The sequence below is a fragment of the Abramis brama genome (assembly GCF_963993115.1).
Source record: "Abramis brama genome assembly, chromosome: 12".
NCBI lineage: Eukaryota > Metazoa > Chordata > Actinopteri > Cypriniformes > Leuciscidae > Abramis > Abramis brama.
The window spans coordinates 16,429,575-16,450,056 of NC_139974.1; the positions used below are offsets into that span (position 1 = coordinate 16,429,575).

General features: G+C 40.3%; 1 protein-coding gene across 1 annotated transcript in view; it reads right to left on the reverse strand.

The window, feature by feature from the left end:
• The window catches only part of abhd5b (abhydrolase domain containing 5, lysophosphatidic acid acyltransferase b), a 70,877-nt gene extending 52,527 nt beyond the window's left edge, over window positions 1–18,350 (reverse strand). The window contains exons 1-3 of the mRNA XM_084131918.1: window positions 18,298–18,350; window positions 16,918–17,003; window positions 16,430–16,838 (exon numbers count right to left, since the gene is read on the reverse strand). Of these exons, the coding sequence (XP_083988044.1) occupies window positions 16,430–16,838; window positions 16,918–17,003; window positions 18,298–18,338 (536 nt within the window). The 5' untranslated portion in view covers window positions 18,339–18,350. The remainder of the gene's footprint in view (window positions 1–16,429; window positions 16,839–16,917; window positions 17,004–18,297) is intronic.
• Between the last annotated feature and the right edge of the window lie 2,132 nt (window positions 18,351–20,482).

Genomic DNA, 20,482 nt, shown 5'->3' on the forward strand with positions numbered 1-20,482 from the left:
AAGGTGCTCGACAATGGTTGCTAGGGAGGGGCTAGGAAGTGTTGAGGTGATTCATGATTGGCCATTTGATGCCCTGAGTGAAACGAGACCAACTTTGTGTTTATATGATCTACTAGAGCGTTTCTAGACGTTTCTAGGGTGTTCAGGATGGTTGCTAAGGTATTTTTGGTAGTTGCTATGGTGTTACTAGGTGGTTGGTAGTTGTCAAAGATGTGGTTACTATGGAGTTTTTATAGAGTTATTAAAATCTTTAATAACGAGTGCCTTCAGTACGGCACTCGGCCTGCGGCCTCGTGCCTATGGCCGATTAGGCACAAGCATGGAGCGATATCGCAAGGCCACGAGTGTAATATTGCTTTAAAAAATACAAAAAAATGTACAAATTTATTTTTTTTGGTTTAGGATGGTTGCTAGGGAGCTCTTAGTGGTTGCTAGGGTGCTGTAACTGGTTTCTAGGGTGTGGCTATGAAGATTTTAGGCCATTACTTATTGGCTGCTTGATAATATAAATTCTCTGAGGGAGAGAGAGACGGAGAGACGCAGGGGTGTCAGGCCCTTTGGAGTCTGTGTGTGTGAAAACGTCGGTTTGGATTCAAATGTTTTTAGAACTCCCCATGTTAAGTCAATGGGACTTTTTTGGCCGCTTTTTCGTCCGCTGTGCGAACATCGTACACCCGATCGCTTAGAAAAGTCATAGCACACCTCTCCTCAATGAGCCGGTCGATTTGACACCTCACTCAGGGGTCTGTGACAAACGGTGCGGGGCGAGTTACGCGCCAAACTTTTGTCCGGAATAATAAGAAAAAGAAGAAGAATAATAAGTATGAGCAATAACAATAGTGATGCTTTTAAAAAAGCACCACTAACTAGAATGTACATTTCCTGAAGAAAATGTGAAGTGGTGCTTGCAGTGGCAAAATTCGCCACTGGGCAGATGCTAACACAATTTTCATGTTGTGATACCATGATATACCACATTTTAGCATTATTTACCACGATTTACCATGTTTCTAAGATGATGTACTACGATTTACCACATTCCAGCATGATTTACTATGATTAACATGTTGTTAGAATGATGCTAGCAGGATTAGCATGTTGGTTGGATGATGCTAGCATGATTAGCATGTTGCTAGCATGCTTTTAACAAGATGCTAGCATGATTAGCATTTTGCTAGCATGTTTTTAGCTAGATGCTAGCATGATTAGCATGTTGCTAGCATGCTTTTAACAAGATGCTAGCATGATTAGCATTTTGCTAGCATGTTTTTAGCTAGATGTTAACATGATTAGCATGTTGTTAGCATTATGCTAGCTTGATTAGCATGTTGCTAGCATGATTAGCATGTTGCTAACATGATGCTAGTTTGATTAGCATGTTGCTAGCATTATGCTAGCATGATTAGCATGTTGCTAGCATGATGCTAGCTTGATTAGCATGATGCTAGCATTATGCTAGCTTTATTAACATGTTGGTAGCATAATGCTAGCATGATTAGCATGTTGCTAGCATGAGGCTAGCTTGATTAGCATGTTGCTAGCATGATTTTAGCATGATTAGCATGTTGCTAGCATGATGCTAGCTTGATTAGCATGTTGCTAACATGATGCTAGTTTGATTAGCATGTTGCTAGCATTATGCTAGCATGATTAGCATGTTGCTAGCATGATGCTAGCTTGATTAGCATGATGCTAGCATTATGCTAGCTTTATTAGCATGTTGGTAGCATAATGCTAGCATGATTAGCATGTTGCTAGCATGAGGCTAGCTTGATTAGCATGTTGCTAGCATGATTTTAGCATGATTAGCATGTTTTGCTAGCATGATGCTAGCTTGATTAGCATGTTGCTAGCATGATGCTAGCTTGATTAACATGTTGCCAGCTTGATTAGCATGTTGCCAGGTGGTTGCTAGGGTGTTCTGGGTGGTTGCTATGGTGTTGCTCGGCAGTTGCTAAGGTGTTCTGGGTGGTTGCTAGGCAGTTGCTAGGGTATTCTTGGTGGTTGCTAGGGCGTTGCTAGGTGGTTGCTAGGGTGTTCTGGGTGGTTGCTATGGTGTTGCTAGGCAGTTGCTATGGTATTCTGGGTGGATGCTAGGGCATTGCTAGGCAGTTGCTAGGGTGTTCTGGGTGGTTGCTAGGTGTTTTGGGTGGTTGCTAGGCAGTTGCTAGGCAGTTGCTAGGGTGTTTTGGGTGCTTGCTAGAGTTTTTTGTGGTTACTAGAGCATTTCTAGACGTTGCTATGGTGTTCAGGGTGGTTGCTAAGGTGTTTTTGTTAGTTGCTATGGTGTTACTAGGTGGTTGGTAGTTGTCAAAGATGGTTACTATGGAGTTTTTAGAGAGTTCTTAAAATCTTTAATAACGAGTGCCTTCTGTACGGCACTCGGCCTGCGGCCTCGTGCCTATGGCCGAATAGGCACCAGCATGGAGCGATATCGCAAGGCCACGAGAGTAAAATTGCTTTAAAAAATAAAAAAAAATTAAAAAATGTTTTTTTTTTTGTTTAGGGTGGTTGCTATGGAGCTCTTAGTGGTTGCTAGGGTGCTGAAACTGGTTGCTAGGGTGTGGCTATGAAGATTTTAGGCCATTACTTATTGGCTGCTATAATATAAATCCTCTGAGGGAGAGAGAGAGGGAGAGATGCAGGGGTGTCAGGCCCTTTGGAGTGGTGTGTGTGTGAAAACGTCGGTTGGGATTCAAATATTTTTAGAACTCCCAATGTAAAGTCAATGGGACTTTTTTGGCCGCTTTTTCGTCCGCTGTGCGAACATCGTACACCTGATCGCTTAGAAAAGTCATAGCACACCTCTCCTCAATGAGCCGGTCGATTTGACACCTCACTCAGGGGTCTGTGACAAATGGTGCGGGGCGAGTTACGCGCCAAACTTTTGTCCAGAATAATAAAAAGAATAATAATAAGTATGAGCAATAACAATAGTGATGCTTTCAAAAAAGCACCACTAATAATAATAAGTATGAGCAATAACAATAGTGATGCTTTCAAAAAAGCACCACTAATAAGTATGAGCAATAACAATAGTGATGCTTTTAAAAAAGCACCACTAACTAGAATGTACATTTCCTAAAGAAAATGTGAAGTGGTGCTTGCAGTGGCAAAATTCGCCACTGGGCAGATGCTAACACAATTGACATGTTGTGATACCATCATATTTTAGCATTATTTACCACGATTTACCATGTTTCTAAGATGATTTATTACGATTTAACATATTCCAGCATGATTTACTATGATTAACATGTTGTTAGAATGATGCTAGCAGGATTAGCATGTTGTTAGCATGATTAGCATGTTGGTTGGATGATGCTAGCATGATTAGCATGTTGCTAGCATGCTTTTAACAAGATGCTAGCATGATTAGCATGTTGCTAGCATGTTTTTAGCTAGATGCTAACATGATTAGCATGTTGCTAGCATGATGCTAGCTTGATTAGCATGTTGCTAGCATAATGCTAGCATGATTAGCATGTTGCTAGCATGATGCTAGCTTGATTAGCATGATGCTAGCATTATGCTAGCTTGATTAGCATGTTGTTAGCATTATGCTAGCTTTATTAGCATGTTGGTAGCCTAATGCTAGCATGATTAGCATGTTGCTAGCATGATGCTAGCTTGATTAGCATTATGCTAGCTTGATTAGCATGTTGCTAGCATGATTAGCATGTTGCTAGCATGATGCTAGCTTGATTAGCATGTTGCTAGCATAATGCTAGCATGATTAGCATGTTGCTAGCATGATGCTAGCTTGATTAGCATGATGCTAGCATTATGCTAGCTTGATTAGCATGTTGTTAGCATGATGCTAGCTTTATTAGCATGTTGGTAGCATAATGTTAGCATGATTAGCATGTTGCTAGCATGATGCTAGCTTGATTAGCATGTTTGCTAGCATGATTAGCATGTTGCTAGCATGTTGCTAGCATGATGCTAGCTTGATTAGCATGTTGCCAGCATGTTTTTAGCTAGATGCTGTTGCCAGGTGGTTGCTAGGGTGTTCTGGGTGGTTGCTATAGTGTTGCTAGGCAGTTGCTAAGGTGTTCTGGGTGGTTGCTAGGCAGTTGCTAGGGTATTCTTGGTGGTTGCTAGGCAGTTGCTAGGGTATTCTTGGTGGTTGCTAGCGCGTTGCTAGGTGGTTGCTAGGGTGTTCTGGGTGGTTGCTATGGTGTTGCTAGGCAGTTGCTATGGTATTCTGGGTGGATACTAGGGCATTGCTAGGCAGTTGCTAGGGTGTTCTGGTTGGTTGCTAGGTGTTCTGGGTGGTTGCTATGCAGTTGCTAGGTGTTCTAGGTGGTTGCTAGGCAGTTGCTAGGGTGTTCTGGGTGCTTGCTAGAGTTTTTTGTGGTTACTAGAGCATTTCTAGACGTTGCTAGGGTGTTCAGGGTGGTTGCTAAGGTGTTTTTGTTAGTTGCTATGGTGTTACTAGGTGGTTGGTAGTTGTCAAATATGGTTACTATGGAGTTTTTATAGAGTTCTTAAAATCTATAATAACGAGTGCCTTCTGTACGGCACTCGGCCTGCGGCCTCGTGCCTGTGGCCGAATAGGCACAAGCATGGAGCGATATCGCAAGGCCACGAGAGTAAAATTGCTTTAAAAAATATTAAAAAAATAAAAAAATGTTTTTTTTTGGTTTAGGGTGGTTGCTAGGGAGCTCTTAGTGGTTGCTAGGGTGCTGAAACTGGTTGCTAGGGTGTGGCTATGAAGATTTTGGGCCATAACTTATTGGCTGCTTGATAATATAAATCCTCTGAGGGAGAGAGAGAGGGAGAGACGCAGGGGTGTCAGGCCCTTTGGAGTGGTGTGTGTGTGAAAACGTCGGTTGGGATTCAAATATTTTTAGAACTCCCAATGTAAAGTCAATGGGACTTTTTTGGCCGCTTTTTCGTCCGCTGTGCGAACATCGTACACCCGATCGCTTAGAAAAGTCATAGCACACCTCTCCTCAATGAGCCGCTCGATTTGACGCCTCACTCAGGGGTCTGTGACAAACGGTGCGGGGCGAGTTTCGCGCCAAACTTTGTCCAGAATAATAAAAAGAAGAAGAATAATAATAAGTATGAGCAATAACAATAGTGATGCTTTTAAAAAAGCACCACTAACTAGAATGTACATTTCCTGAAGAAAATGTGAAGTGGTGCTTGCAGTGGCAAAACTCGCCACTGGGCAGATGCTAACACAATTAACATGTTGTTATACCATGATACACCACGTTTTAGCATTATTTACCACGATTTACCATGTTTCTAAGATGATTTACTACGATTTACCACATTCCAGCATGATTTACTATGATTAACATGTTGTTAGAATGATGCTAGCAGGATTAGCATGTTGCCTGCATGATTAGCATGTTGGTTGGATGATGCTAACATGATTAGCATGTTGCTAGCATGCTTTTAACAAGATGCTAGCATGATTAGCATTTTGCTAACATGTTTTTAGCTAGATGCTAAGATGATTAGCATGTTGCTAGCATTATGCTAGCTTGATTAGCATGTTGCTAGCATAATGCTAGCATGATTAGCATGATGCTAGCTTGATTAGCATGTTGCTAGCATAATGCTAGCATGATTAGCATAATGCTAGCATGATTAGCATGTTGCTAGCTTGATTAGCATGTGGCTAGCATAATGCCAGCAGGATTAGCATGTTGCTAGCATAATGCTAGCATGATTAGCATGTTGCTAGCATGATGCTAGCTTGATTAGCATGTTGCTAGCATGATGCTACCATGATTAGCATGTTGCTAGCATGATGCTAGCTTGATTAGCATGTTACTAGCATCATGCTAGCTTGATTAGCATGTTGCTAGCATGATGCTAGCATGATTAGCATGTTGCTAGCATGTTTTTAGCAAGATGCTGTTGCCAGGTGGTTGCTAGGGTGTTCTGGGTGGTTGCTATGGTGTTGCTAGGCAGTTGCTAAGGTTGCTAGGCAGTTGCTAGGGTATTCTTGGTGGTTGCTAGGCAGTTGCTAGGGCGTTGCTAGGTGGTTGCTAGGGTGTTCTGGGTGGTTGCTATGGTGTTGCTAGGCAGTTGCTATGGTATTCTGGGTGGATGCTAGGGCATTGCTAGGGTGTTCTGGGTGGTTGCTAGGCAGTTGCTAGGTGTTCTGGGTGGTTGCTAGACAGTTGCTAGGGTGTTCTGGGTGGTTGCGAGTGCCTTATGTACGGCACTCGGCCTGCGGCCTCGTGCCTATGGCCGAATAGGCACAAGCATGGAGCAATTTCGCAAGGCCACGAGTGTAATATTGCTTTAATTTTTTAAAAAAAAGCAGTTGCTAGGGTGTTCTGGGTGGTTGCGAGTGCCTTCAGTACGGCACTCGGCCTGCGGCCTCGTGCCTATGGCCGAATAGGGTGTTCTGGGTGGTTCAGTACGGCACTCGGCCTGCGGCCTCGTGCCTATGGCCGAATAGGCACAAGCATGGAGCAATATCGCAAGGCCACGAGTGTAATATTGCGTTAAAAAATACAAAAAAATGTAAAAAAAAAAATTTTTTGGTTTAGGGTGGTTGCTAGGGAGCTCTTAGTGGTTGCTAGGGTGCTGAAACTGGTTGCTAGGGTGTGGCTATGAAGATTTTAGGCCATTACTTATTGGCTGCTTGATAATATAAATCCTCTGAGGGAGAGAGAGAGGGAGAGACGCAGGGGTGTCAGGCCCTTTGGAGTCTGTGTGTGTGAAAACGGCAGTTGGGATTCAAATATTTTTAGAACTCCCAATGCAAAGTCAATGGGGACTTTTTTGGCCGCTTTTTCGTCCGCTGTACGAACATCGTACACCCGATCGCTTAGAAAAGTCATAGCACACCTCTCCTCAATGAGCCGGTCGATTTGACACTTCACTCAGGGGTCTGTGACAAACGGTGCGGGGCGAGTTTCGCGCCAAACTTTGTCCAGAATAATAATAATAACTAGAATGTACATTTCATGAAGAAAATGTGAAGTGGTGCTTGCAGTGGCAAAACTCGCCACTCGGTTGCTAGGGTGCGGTTAGCTAGATTTTAGCAAGATGATAACAAAATTAACATGATAAGCATGTGACTAACATAATGCTAGCACCATGTTAGCATGATTAGCATATTGCTAGCATGATTATTATGTTGCTAGGATGATGCTAGCATGCTTTTACCATGTGGCTAGCATAGTTTACCATGATTTACCATAGTTTACCATGATTTACCATAGCTTACCATGATTTACTATAGTATACCATGATTTACCATGTTCAAGTATGATTTACTGATTCAAGCATGATTTACCATAGTTTACCATGATTTACCACGATTTACCATAGTTTACCATGATTAACTATAGTATACCATGATTTACCATGTTGAAGTATGATTTACTGATTCTAGCATGATTTAGCATTGTTTACCATGATTTACCACGATTTACCATAGTTTACCATGATTTACTATAGTATACCACGATTTACCATGTTCAAGTATAATTTACTGATTCTAGCATGATTTACCATAGTTTACCATGATTTACCATAGTTTACCACGATTTACCATAGTTTACCATGATTTACCATAGTTTACCACGATTTACCATAGTTTACCATGATTTACCATAGTTTACCATGATTTACCACGATTTACCATAGTTTACCATGATTTACTATAGTATACCATGATTTACCATGTTCAAGTATGATTTACTGATTCTAGCATGATTTACCATAGTTTACCATGATTTACCATAGTTTACCATTATTTACCACGATTTACCATAGTTTACCATGATTTACCATAGTTTACCATGATTTACCACGATTTACCACGATTTACCGTAGTTTACCATGATTTACTATAGTATACCATGATTTACCATGTTCAAGTATGATTTACTGATTCTAGCATTATTTATCATAGTTTACCATGATTTACCATGATTTACTATAGTATACCAGATTTACCATAGTTTACCATGATTTACCATGATTTACCATAGTTTACTATGATTTACTATAGTAGACCATGATTTACCATGTTCAAGTATGATTTACTGATTCTAGCATGATTTACCATAGTTTACCATGCTTTTCCATAGTTTACCATGATTTACCATAGTTTACCATGATTTACCATGATTTACCATAGTTTACCATAGTTTACCATGATTTACTATAGTATACCATGATTTACCATGTTCAAGTATGATTTACTGATTCAAGCATGGTTTACCATAGTTTACCACGATTTACTATAGTTTACCATGATTTACTATAGTATACCATGATTTACCATGTTCAAGTATGATTTACTGATTCTAGCATGATATACCATAGTTTACCATGATTTACCATAGTTTACCATGATTTACTATAGTATACCATGATATACCATGTTCAAGTATGATTTACTGATTCTAGCATGATTTACCATAGTTTACCATGATTTACCATAGTTTAACATGATTTACCATAGTTTACCATGATTTACTATAGTATACCATGATTTACCATGTTCAAGTATGATTTACTATGATTCTAGCATGATTCACCATAGTTTACCATGATTTACCACGATTTACCATAGTTTACTATGATTTACTATAGTATACCATGATTTACCATGTTTTAGTATGATTTACTATGATTCTAGGATGATTTACCATAGTTTACCATGATTTAGTCAAAAGAGCCAAGTCCCATCTCTATACTATGTTTTGATGCAGAGATATACGTTTTGCTAAACGGTTGCTAGGGTACTCTTTTTGGTTGTTATGGAGTTGCTTGACAGCTGCCAATGATGAAACTGCAAAGGCTTCTTGACACTTTGAATGATATAAACCAACTCCCATGCCTCTGTGACATTCAGAATGGAAGATATCCCTCTTTGGATTTTGGTTGCTAAGGTGCTCAACAATGGTTGCTATGGAGGGGCTAGGAAGTGTTGAGGTGATTCATGATTGGCCGTTTGCTGCCCCGAGTCAAATGAGACCACCCTCGTGTTTGTATGACAATTCAGTCTGGAGATATCCCTTTGATCTATTTCAATGGAAGTCTATGGGACTTGTTGCTAAGGTTCTCTAAATGGTTGCTAGGGCGTGGCTTGATAGCTTCACAATGAGCCTGAGAGACTGATTGGTCGTCTGAGTAAAATGAGCCCGCCCCCTTGTCTCTATGACACTGTGATCCAGAGCTACGTTCAATAGAAAATCCCTATGCAATTTACCATAGTAGGAAAAGCATGTGTGTTTCACGGGACGTTCCTTCCCCATAGTAAGTCAATGGGGCAACTTTGGGCAGCTCCTGCCCCCCAGGGGTGCAACTTTTACCCCATTGTGAGGTATGCTCTTACAGAGCCTGTTAGCCTCTTCAAATGTGGCAAATCACACGTTTCTGCGAAATCCTCGCTCCGAGCTACGAGTGCTCAAAGGTCGTCGCAATGTTAAGTCATTGGGACTTTTTGGGCCACTTTTTCACCCCTGGGGCGAACACCGCCCCCCCGATCGCTTATAAAAGTCATAGCACACCTCTCCTCAATGAGCCGGTCGATTTGACACCTCATTCATGAATCTGTGACAAACGGTGCGGGACGAGTTACGCGCCAAACTTTGTGTGGAATAATAATAAAAAGAAGAATAATAATAAGTATGAGCAATAACAATAGTGATGCCTTGCTTTCAGCAAGCACCACTAATAAGTATGAGCAATAACAATAGTGATGCCTTGCTTTCAGCAAGCACCACTAATAATAAGTATGAGCAATAACAATAGTGATGCTTTTAAAAAAGCACCACTAATAAGAACTAGAATGTACATTTCCTGAAGAAAATGTGAAGTGGTGCTTGCAGTGGCAAAATTCGCCACTGGGCAGATGCTAACACAATTGACATGTTGTGATACCATGATATACCACATTTTAGCATTATTTACCACGATTTACCATGTTTCTAAGATGATTTATTACGATTTAACACATTCCAGCATGATTTACTATGATTAACATGTTGTTAGAATGATGCTAGCAGGATTAGCATGTTGTTAGCATGATTAGCATGTTGGTTGGATGATGCTAGCATGATTAGCATGTTGCTACCATGCTTTTAGCTAGATGCTAACATGATTAGCATGTTGCTAGCATGATGCTAGCTTGATTAGCATGTTGCTAGCATAATGCTAGCATGATTAGCATGTTGCTAGCATGATGCTAGCTTGATTAGCATGATGCTAGCATTATGCTAGCTTGATTAGCATGTTGTTAGCATTATGCTAGCTTTATTAGCATGTTGGTAGCCTAATGCTAGCATGATTAGCATGTTGCTAGCATGATGCTAGCTTGATTAGCATGATGCTAGCATTATGCTAGCTTGATTAGCATGTTGTTAGCATGATGCTAGCTTTATTAGCATGTTGGTAGCATAATGCTAGCATGATTAGCATGTTGCTAGCATGATGCTAGCTTGATTAGCATGTTGCTAGCATGATTAGCTTGTTGCTAACATGATGCTAGCTTGATTAGCATGTTGCTAGCATGATGCTAGCTTGATAAGCTTGTTGCCAGCATGTTTTTAGCAAAATGCTGTTGCCAGGTGGTTGCTAGGGTGTTCTGGGTGGTTGCTATGGTGTTGCTAGGCAGTTGCTAAGGTGTTCTGGGTGGTTGCTAGGCAGTTGCTAGGGTATTCTTGGTGGTTGCTAGGGCGTTGCTAGGTGGTTGCTAGGGTGTTCTGGGTGGTTGCTATGGTGTTGCTAGGCAGTTGCTATGGTATTCTGGGTGGATACTAGGGCATTGCTAGGCAGTTGCTAGGGTGTTCTGGGTGGTTGCTAGGTGTTCTGGGTGGTTGCTAGGCAGTTGCTAGGTGTTCTAGGTGGTTGCTAGGCAGTTGCTAGGGTGTTCTGGGTGCTTGCTAGAGATTTTTGTGGTTACTAGAGCATTTCTAGACGTTGCTAGGGTGTTCAGGGTGGTTGCTAAGGTGTTTTTGTTAGTTGCTATGGTGTTACTAGGTGGTTGGTAGTTGTCAAATATGGTTACTATGGAGTTTTTATAGAGTTCTTAAAATCTTTAATAACGAGTGCCTTCAGTACGGCACGAGGCCTGCGGCCTCGTGCCTATGGCCGAATAGGCACAAGCATGGAGCGTTATCGCAAGGCCACGAGAGTAAAATTGCTTTAAAAAATAAAAAAAATGTAAAAAAATGTTTTTTTTTGGTTTAGGGTGGTTGCTAGGGAGCTCTTAGTGGTTGCTAGGGTGCTGAAACTGGTTGCTAGGGTGTGGCTATGAAGATTTTAGGCCATTACTTATTGGCTGCTTGATAATATAAATCCTCTGAGGGAGAGAGAGAGGGAGAGATGCAGGGGTGTCAGGCCCTTTGGAGTGGTGTGTGTGTGAAAACGTCGGTTGGGATTTGAATTTTTTTAGAATGCCCAATGTAAAGTCAATGGGGACTTTTTTGGCCGCTTTTTCGTCCGCTGTGCGAACATCGTACACCCGATCGCTTAGAAAAGTCATAGCACACCTCTCCTCAATGAGCCGGTCGATTTGACACTTCACTCAGGGGTCTGTGACAAACGATGCGGGGCGAGTTTCGCGCCAAACTTTGTCCAGAATAATAATAATAACTAGAATGTACATTTCCTGAAGAAAATGTGAAGTGGTGCTTGCAGTGGCAAAACTCGCCACTCGGTTGCTAGGGTGCGGTTAGCTAGATTTTAGCAAGATGATAACAAAATTAACATGATAAGCATGTGACTAACATAATGCTAGCACCATGTTAGCATGATTAGCATATTGCTAGCATGATTATTATGTTGCTAGGATGATGCTAGCATGCTTTTACCATGTGGCTAGCATAGTTTACCATGATTTACCATAGTTTACCATGATTTACCATAGCTTACCATGATTTACTATAGTATACCATGATTTACCATGTTCAAGTATGATTTACTGATTCAAGCATGATTTACCATAGTTTACCATGATTTACCACGATTTACCATAGTTTACCATGATTAACTATAGTATACCATGATTTACCATGTTGAAGTATGATTTACTGATTCTAGCATGATTTAGCATTGTTTACCATGATTTACCACGATTTACCATAGTTTACCATGATTTACTATAGTATACCACGATTTACCATGTTCAAGTATAATTTACTGATTCTAGCATGATTTACCATAGTTTACCATGATTTACCATAGTTTACCACGATTTACCATAGTTTACCATGATTTACCATAGTTTACCACGATTTACCATAGTTTACCATGATTTACCATAGTTTACCATGATTTACCACGATTTACCATAGTTTACCATGATTTACTATAGTATACCATGATTTACCATGTTCAAGTATGATTTACTGATTCTAGCATGATTTACCATAGTTTACCATGATTTACCATAGTTTACCATTATTTACCACGATTTACCATAGTTTACCATGATTTACCATAGTTTACCATGATTTACCACGATTTACCACGATTTACCGTAGTTTACCATGATTTACTATAGTATACCATGATTTACCATGTTCAAGTATGATTTACTGATTCTAGCATTATTTATCATAGTTTACCATGATTTACCATGATTTACTATAGTATACCAGATTTACCATAGTTTACCATGATTTACCATGATTTACCATAGTTTACTATGATTTACTATAGTAGACCATGATTTACCATGTTCAAGTATGATTTACTGATTCTAGCATGATTTACCATAGTTTACCATGCTTTTCCATAGTTTACCATGATTTACCATAGTTTACCATGATTTACCATGATTTACCATAGTTTACCATAGTTTACCATGATTTACTATAGTATACCATGATTTACCATGTTCAAGTATGATTTACTGATTCAAGCATGGTTTACCATAGTTTACCACGATTTACTATAGTTTACCATGATTTACTATAGTATACCATGATTTACCATGTTCAAGTATGATTTACTGATTCTAGCATGATATACCATAGTTTACCATGATTTACCATAGTTTACCATGATTTACTATAGTATACCATGATATACCATGTTCAAGTATGATTTACTGATTCTAGCATGATTTACCATAGTTTACCATGATTTACCATAGTTTAACATGATTTACCATAGTTTACCATGATTTACTATAGTATACCATGATTTACCATGTTCAAGTATGATTTACTATGATTCTAGCATGATTCACCATAGTTTACCATGATTTACCACGATTTACCATAGTTTACTATGATTTACTATAGTATACCATGATTTACCATGTTTTAGTATGATTTACTATGATTCTAGGATGATTTACCATAGTTTACCATGATTTAGTCAAAAGAGCCAAGTCCCATCTCTATACTATGTTTTGATGCAGAGATATACGTTTTGCTAAACGGTTGCTAGGGTACTCTTTTTGGTTGTTATGGAGTTGCTTGACAGCTGCCAATGATGAAACTGCAAAGGCTTCTTGACACTTTGAATGATATAAACCAACTCCCATGCCTCTGTGACATTCAGAATGGAAGATATCCCTCTTTGGATTTTGGTTGCTAAGGTGCTCGACAATGGTTGCTATGGAGGGGCTAGGAAGTGTTGAGGTGATTCATGATTGGCCGTTTGCTGCCCCGAGTCAAATGAGACCACCCTCGTGTTTGTATGACAATTCAGTCTGGAGATATCCCTTTGATCTATTTCAATGGAAGTCTATGGGACTTGTTGCTAAGGTTCTCTAAATGGTTGCTAGGGCGTGGCTTGATAGCTTCACAATGAGCCTGAGAGACTGATTGGTCGTCTGAGTAAAATGAGCCCGCCCCCTTGTCTCTATGACACTGTGATCCAGAGCTACGTTCAATAGAAAATCCCTATGCAATTTACCATAGTAGGAAAAGCATGTGTGTTTCACGGGACGTTCCTTCCCCATAGTAAGTCAATGGGGCAACTTTGGGCAGCTCCTGCCCCCCAGGGGTGCAACTTTTACCCCATTGTGAGGTATGCTCTTACAGAGCCTGTTAGCCTCTTCAAATGTGGCAAATCACACGTTTCTGCGAAATCCTCGCTCCGAGCTACGAGTGCTCAAAGGTCGTCGCAATGTTAAGTCATTGGGACTTTTTGGGCCACTTTTTCACCCCTGGGGCGAACACCGCCCCCCCGATCGCTTATAAAAGTCATAGCACACCTCTCCTCAATGAGCCGGTCGATTTGACACCTCATTCATGAATCTGTGACAAACGGTGCGGGACGAGTTACGCGCCAAACTTTGTGTGGAATAATAATAAAAAGAAGAATAATAATAAGTATGAGCAATAACAATAGTGATGCCTTGCTTTCAGCAAGCACCACTAATAATAAGTATGAGCAATAACAATAGTGATGCTTTTAAAAAAGCACCACTAATAATAAGTATGAGCAATAACAATAGTGATGCTTTCAAAAAAGCACCACTAATAATAAGTATGAGCAATAACAATAGTGATGCTTTTAAAAAAGCACCACTAATAATAAGTATGAGCAATAACAATAGTGATGCTTTCAAAAAAGCACCACTAATAAGTATGCAAGAGAACAATAGTGATGCCTTGCTTTCAGCAAGCACCACTAATAAGTATGAGCAATAACAATAGTGATGCTTTTAAAAAAGCACCACTAATAATAATAAGTATGAGCAATAACAATAGTGATGCCTTGCTTTCAGCAAGCACCACTAATAATAATAAGTATGAGCAATAACAATAGTGATGCCTTGCTTTCAGCAAGCACCACTAATAATAATAAGTATGAGCAATAACAATAGTGATGCCTTGCTTTCAGCAAGCACCACTAATAAGTATGCAAGAGAACAATAGTGATGCCTTGCTTTCAGCAAGCACCACTAATAAGTATGAGCAATAACAATAGTGATGCCTTGCTTTCAGCAAGCACCACTAATAATAATAAGTATGAGCAATAACAATAGTGATGCCTTGCTTTCAGCAAGCACCACTAATAATAAGTATGCAAGAGAACACTAATGATGCCTTGCTTTCAGCAAGCACCATTAATAATAAGTATGAGCAATAACAATAGTGATGCCTTGCTTTCAGCAAGCACCACTAATAAGTATGAGCAATAACAATAGTGATGCCTTGCTTTCAGCAAGCACCACTAATAAGTATGAGCAATAACAATAGTGATGCCTTGCTTTCAGCAAGCACCACTAATAATAAGTATGAGCAATAACAATAGTGATGTCTTGCTTTCAGCAAGCACCACTAATAATAATAATAAGTATGCAAGAGAACACTAATGATGCCTTGCTTTCAGCAAGCACCATTAATAAGTATGCAAGAGAACACTAATGATGCCTTGCCTTTGGCAAGCACCATTAATAAGTATGCAAGAGAACACTAATGATGCCTTGCCTTTGGCAAGCACCATTAATAAGTATGAGCAATAACAATAGTGATGCCTTGCTTTCAGCAAGCACCACTAATAAGTATGAGCAATAACAATAGTGATGCCTTGCTTTCAGCAAGCACCACTAATAAAAATAATAAGTATGGAGGATAACAATAGTGATGCCTTGCTTTCAGCAAGCACCACTAATAATAAGTATGAGCAATAACAATAGTGATGCCTTGCTTTCAGCAAGCACCACTAATAATAAGTATGAGCAATAACAATAGTGATGCCTTGCTTTCAGCAAGCACCACTAATAAGTATGAGCAATAACAATAGTGATGCCTTGCTTTCAGCAAGCACCACTAATAATAAGTATGAGCAATAACAATAGTGATGCCTTGCTTTCAGCAAGCACCACTAATAATAAGTATGAGCAATAACAATAGTGATGCCTTGCTTTCAGCAAGCACCACTAATAATAATAAGTTTAAATAGGATTTCAGTAAGTTGGCTCTCTCAAGCCAACTTAATAAGTTTAAATAGGATTTCAGTAAGTTGGCTCTCTCAAGCCAACTTAAGTTTAAATAGGATTTCAGTAAGTTGGCTCTCTCAAGCCAACTTAATAAGTTTAAGTACAATATCAGTAAGTTGGCTCTCTCAAGCCAACTTAATAATAATAAGTTTAAGTACAATATCAGTAAGTTGGCTCTCTCAAGCCAACTTAATAATAATACGTTTAAATAGGATTTCAGTAAGTTGGCTCTCTCAAGCCAACTTAATAATAAGTTTAAATAGGATTTCAGTAAGTTGGCTCTCTCAAGCCAACTTAATAATAAGTTTAAATACAATATCAGTAAGTTGGCTTTCTCAAGCCAACTTAATGACAGTATTAACTTGTCAGTGCTGGCAAATGACCATGGTATAAGCATGATAATCCAAAGCTCACTGTGAATTAAACAATTTGAATGCACTCCATGGAGGCAACTGCCCAACACATTGTGCATTAAAATAGTTAAAACAGATAGCCGTGGATTATCCCTTACTTAAAAACCACACACACATTTACCTATTAGGATATTTCAGGGCATAGGCAGTAGACACATAACCTCCAAGATCATGGCCCAGGAGAATCATATGTTCCAAACCTTCTGCCTTTCTCCAGTCCTCCAAGGATTCTACAAACTGGTCCTCTGCATCCTTGGCATCCCTGCCAAAGGTTGGTCGACTGCTGCGTCCAAAACCCAGCATGTCCAGTGCGTACACAGGCCTTCCTTCCCCTGCAAGGGTAGACAGGTTTTTCACCCAGAGACCCACTCCACCCCCAAAACCATGTAGCAGCACTAAAGGAACCTGAAGGTGTTGCACCCCAGAGGCTGACAGGTCAGATGAGCTCTCTGTTTCATTAAAGCCCAGAGTCCAAATGTAGTTGCCATACGAAATTGGAACATGTCCTTGAGTAAACTTCAGTTTGATGGCTGAAAATACAATATGTTGAATAGTTTGTATGGAGATCAGAATCTTTTTAGAGTTACACGCTTACACATATATACTTACGTTTCAGGATTCTGTCTTCTGATTTTATAAGATGGGAGAGTGAGGTGGGACACCAGGACGGCAGCCAACTGGAGATACACCCTGATCTATAATATACAGTGAACAAATGCCCATTTGACAAGAAGACATAATGAAGCCTAGAACTATTCCGTTTTTAGTTTATTTCCCTTGACTTTCTCATCATCCCTCTGGCTCTTGTCTCAGAACATTTTCTGTCCAACAGGCAACTAAGACATGCCCTTCTGGTATTTCACAAGGGTTTTTACATGATCCCTACTTTTATTTATCTGCATTTTACAAATGTCATGATGACAATCCTGAACCTAAATGTTGAAGGATCTAAGGATTCTCAGTAACAACCTGTGTCTGTCTTTTAAGAGAGCGACCATATGTATTGTGTTTTATTTTCTTTGTTTTCTTTGGTTTAATTTTATAATCATTTACAATCTTTAGTCATTTATGTTGTCATTTGGTTCATCATTTAATAATTTATTCATATTATTATTTGTATTATTATTTGATTTATGTAATTTTATGTTTTTACATTTTATATTACTTATTTTACTTGCTCTTGCAATGTTTTTGTTGTTTAATCTTATGATTGTCTTATAATCTTATGATTGTGCAGTAAACAAGCAGTAATTTTCCATTGTTTTTGCTGTGGTAAAGCTTGTTAGATTTGTGCATGCAAACGAGGTCTGAGAATTGAAACATCCAGACAAAGTCTGAGCATTGAGACATTCAGGCGAAGTCTGAGCATTGAAACAACCAGACAGAGTCTTAGCAATGAAACACATATGCACATAAGTTTATTCAATAAATTCTGCTCTTTTTTTTTTTTATCTGATCTAATATATCTGATATTTCTGATGTGGAGATCCATCCAATCTAACAATGTGTAACATTATCTGTTCTCATTGATGAGAACAAGTTTTTTACTACTAAAATCTAAATTCTTAAAATGATCAAACATTTTAAATAGACATATTTTCTTAAATTATTTAACATTTTTAAATTACTTTTTCCATTTTGTTATATATATATATATATATATATATATATATATATATATATATATATACTTTTTCCATTTTGTTATATATATATATATATATATATATATATATATATATATATATATATATATATATATATAACAAAATGGAAAAAGTAATTTAAAAATGTTAAATAATTTAAGAAAATATGTATTATGTATAAAAAAATATATAAGAAATTATATTTTGGATGCACAAAAAGCATCTACTACTACTACTACTACTATTGTTAGTTCTACTTGCATGAGCTAACATTTTTGTCTTGTTGAATCTATTTATTTCAGAAACATACACATATACAGAGTTGTTTACATGCACAGCTTACCTCCTATCTGTAAGTACAAATTCCACTTGATTTGTTCTCATTGTTCCTCTTTCATCACTGACATATTATTTTTGTGAGAATGTGATCTTGCTACACAGGCAGTGCAAATAGGGAAGTGGTCAAAGAAGATCCCCAAGGGCCAAAGAAGCACCTTTCACCCACTCTTGATTAAAACACATATTCATTTTCATTTATAGCGGATAGAGGTCACATATCTGTAGGGCCACAAGGGCCATTTGCTATTATGCATTTGCTATTATTAACTTGTGTCCTCCAACACTAATGTTTCTGAAAGTCTACGTTTATCATAAATTATCATAATTTTTTCCCCCTCTATTTAATATGGGAGTAAAGTTGATCACAAGGTTCCCAGTTAAAATCTCACTTTTGCAAGAAATTAAGGTTGTTATTTTATGCTGTGAATTATGTTTTAATCATCAAAAAAATTTAATCAAAAAACAGATTTTCACATTACTGAAATTAATGCTGCTAATGGCATATTACAATATAAATTAACACTTAATTAATGATATATTACTGATTCTAGATATTTTATTTACAGTTCTGAGTTTATGCACTTTTAGTTTTTTTTTAAAGTATATTTCTGCTCACCGTGGCGGGGGGGTGAAACAGGAGTCTGTCATCGATACACAGCGGGAAGCAAATTCCTGGTAGGTTAAACCATGCTGAGAAGATGACAGACGCCTGGCTAAGGACGAGGGCACAGACCTAGTGGCCTTGCAAGCCGAGGTCTGAACCCAACTGCAACGACAACGACAAACAAGGGCCTCAGTACCCTGCACGCCCCTGTGCCCGTTCTACGGCGGCGGAACGATCCGGCCAGGGACGAGAGGCTGCTAAGAATCTCAGGTACCAGGCCGCCATCTGGGAACCGACTAAAGGACCGGACTATTAACACCATGGTGCTCGACATTGCTTCCTTCAACGCCAGGGCTGTATCGAGTGAGGCAAACCTGGCTGCCATCCTGGAAGGTTTGAACAGCATCCACTGCGACGTGCTAGGGCTGTGCGAGACCAAGCGCCGGGAGCCGCTGCACGTGCGCTATGACGACGGCAGGACGGTCATCTTGGGCGCCAGGGAAGAGACGCGGCCTGTCGGTGGCGTCGGCTTCATTGTATCCAAACGATGGTCGCCGATGATTGACCTGGTCGACGTGACCAAACCCCGAGTCGGCGTGCTCACCCTGCGCCTGCACAATAAAACCACCATCCGGATCGTACAGATATATGCACCAACAGCAGCAGCTGCGGCCGAGCAAGAGGAGGATGTGCTTGAGCAGTTCTACGAGGCCGTCGAGGCAGCCACTACCCCCCGTGCCACCTACCTCGTCCTGATGGGCGACTTCAACGCCAAGGTGGGCAAGGGGTTGGATGGCGAACGCTTTGTCGGCCCGTTCGGCTGCGGCAACAGGAACGGACCGGGTGAGCGACTGGTTGCAATGGCCGAGACCAACCGGCTGTTCATCGGCAACAGTCTGTTCAAAAAGCGCCCTGGTCGCCGATGGACATGGATGTCCCCCAATGGAGAGACAACCAACGAGATCGACTATGTCCTGCAGGACGTCACTGTCATCGGCCGCAAGTTCTTTGACACGGGCAGCGACCATCGGCCGGTAAGGGCCAAGCTGGTCATCAACGGCAGGACTGAAAAGCGTGCACTGGCAGCCAGCAACCGGGCAAAGCAGCCGGTCACCACTGATCCGGCCGTTTTCCACACTCTGATTGACCACACTAACTGGGCCCAGCTTGAAACGGACATCGACCAGGACTATGACCATTTCATTGGCCTGCTCAAGTCAAGCCGCGATGCAGCCGCAGTGCCGACCAACAGCCGGACCAGCCGAATTTCGGACGCCACCAAGGCCCTGATGCAGAGGCGGCGGCAGATGCGCGCTGACGGACCCACACACGTCGAGTACGGCCTGCTGTGCAAGCAGATCCGGCAGCAGCTCAAGACCGACCTCGATCAATATAGACAGAGGCGCCTGCTGGTAACAGCCGAGGACCGCAAGAGCCTGAAAAAGTGTAGGCGGGCAATGCAACAGCAGCGCGGCCAAATACCAGCACTGAAGACTGTAGACGGGCGGACGATCAGGACTCGGTCCGGTATTGAGGCCGAGTGCAGGCGCTTCTATAGTGACTTATTTGCCAGCAAGATCCCCAT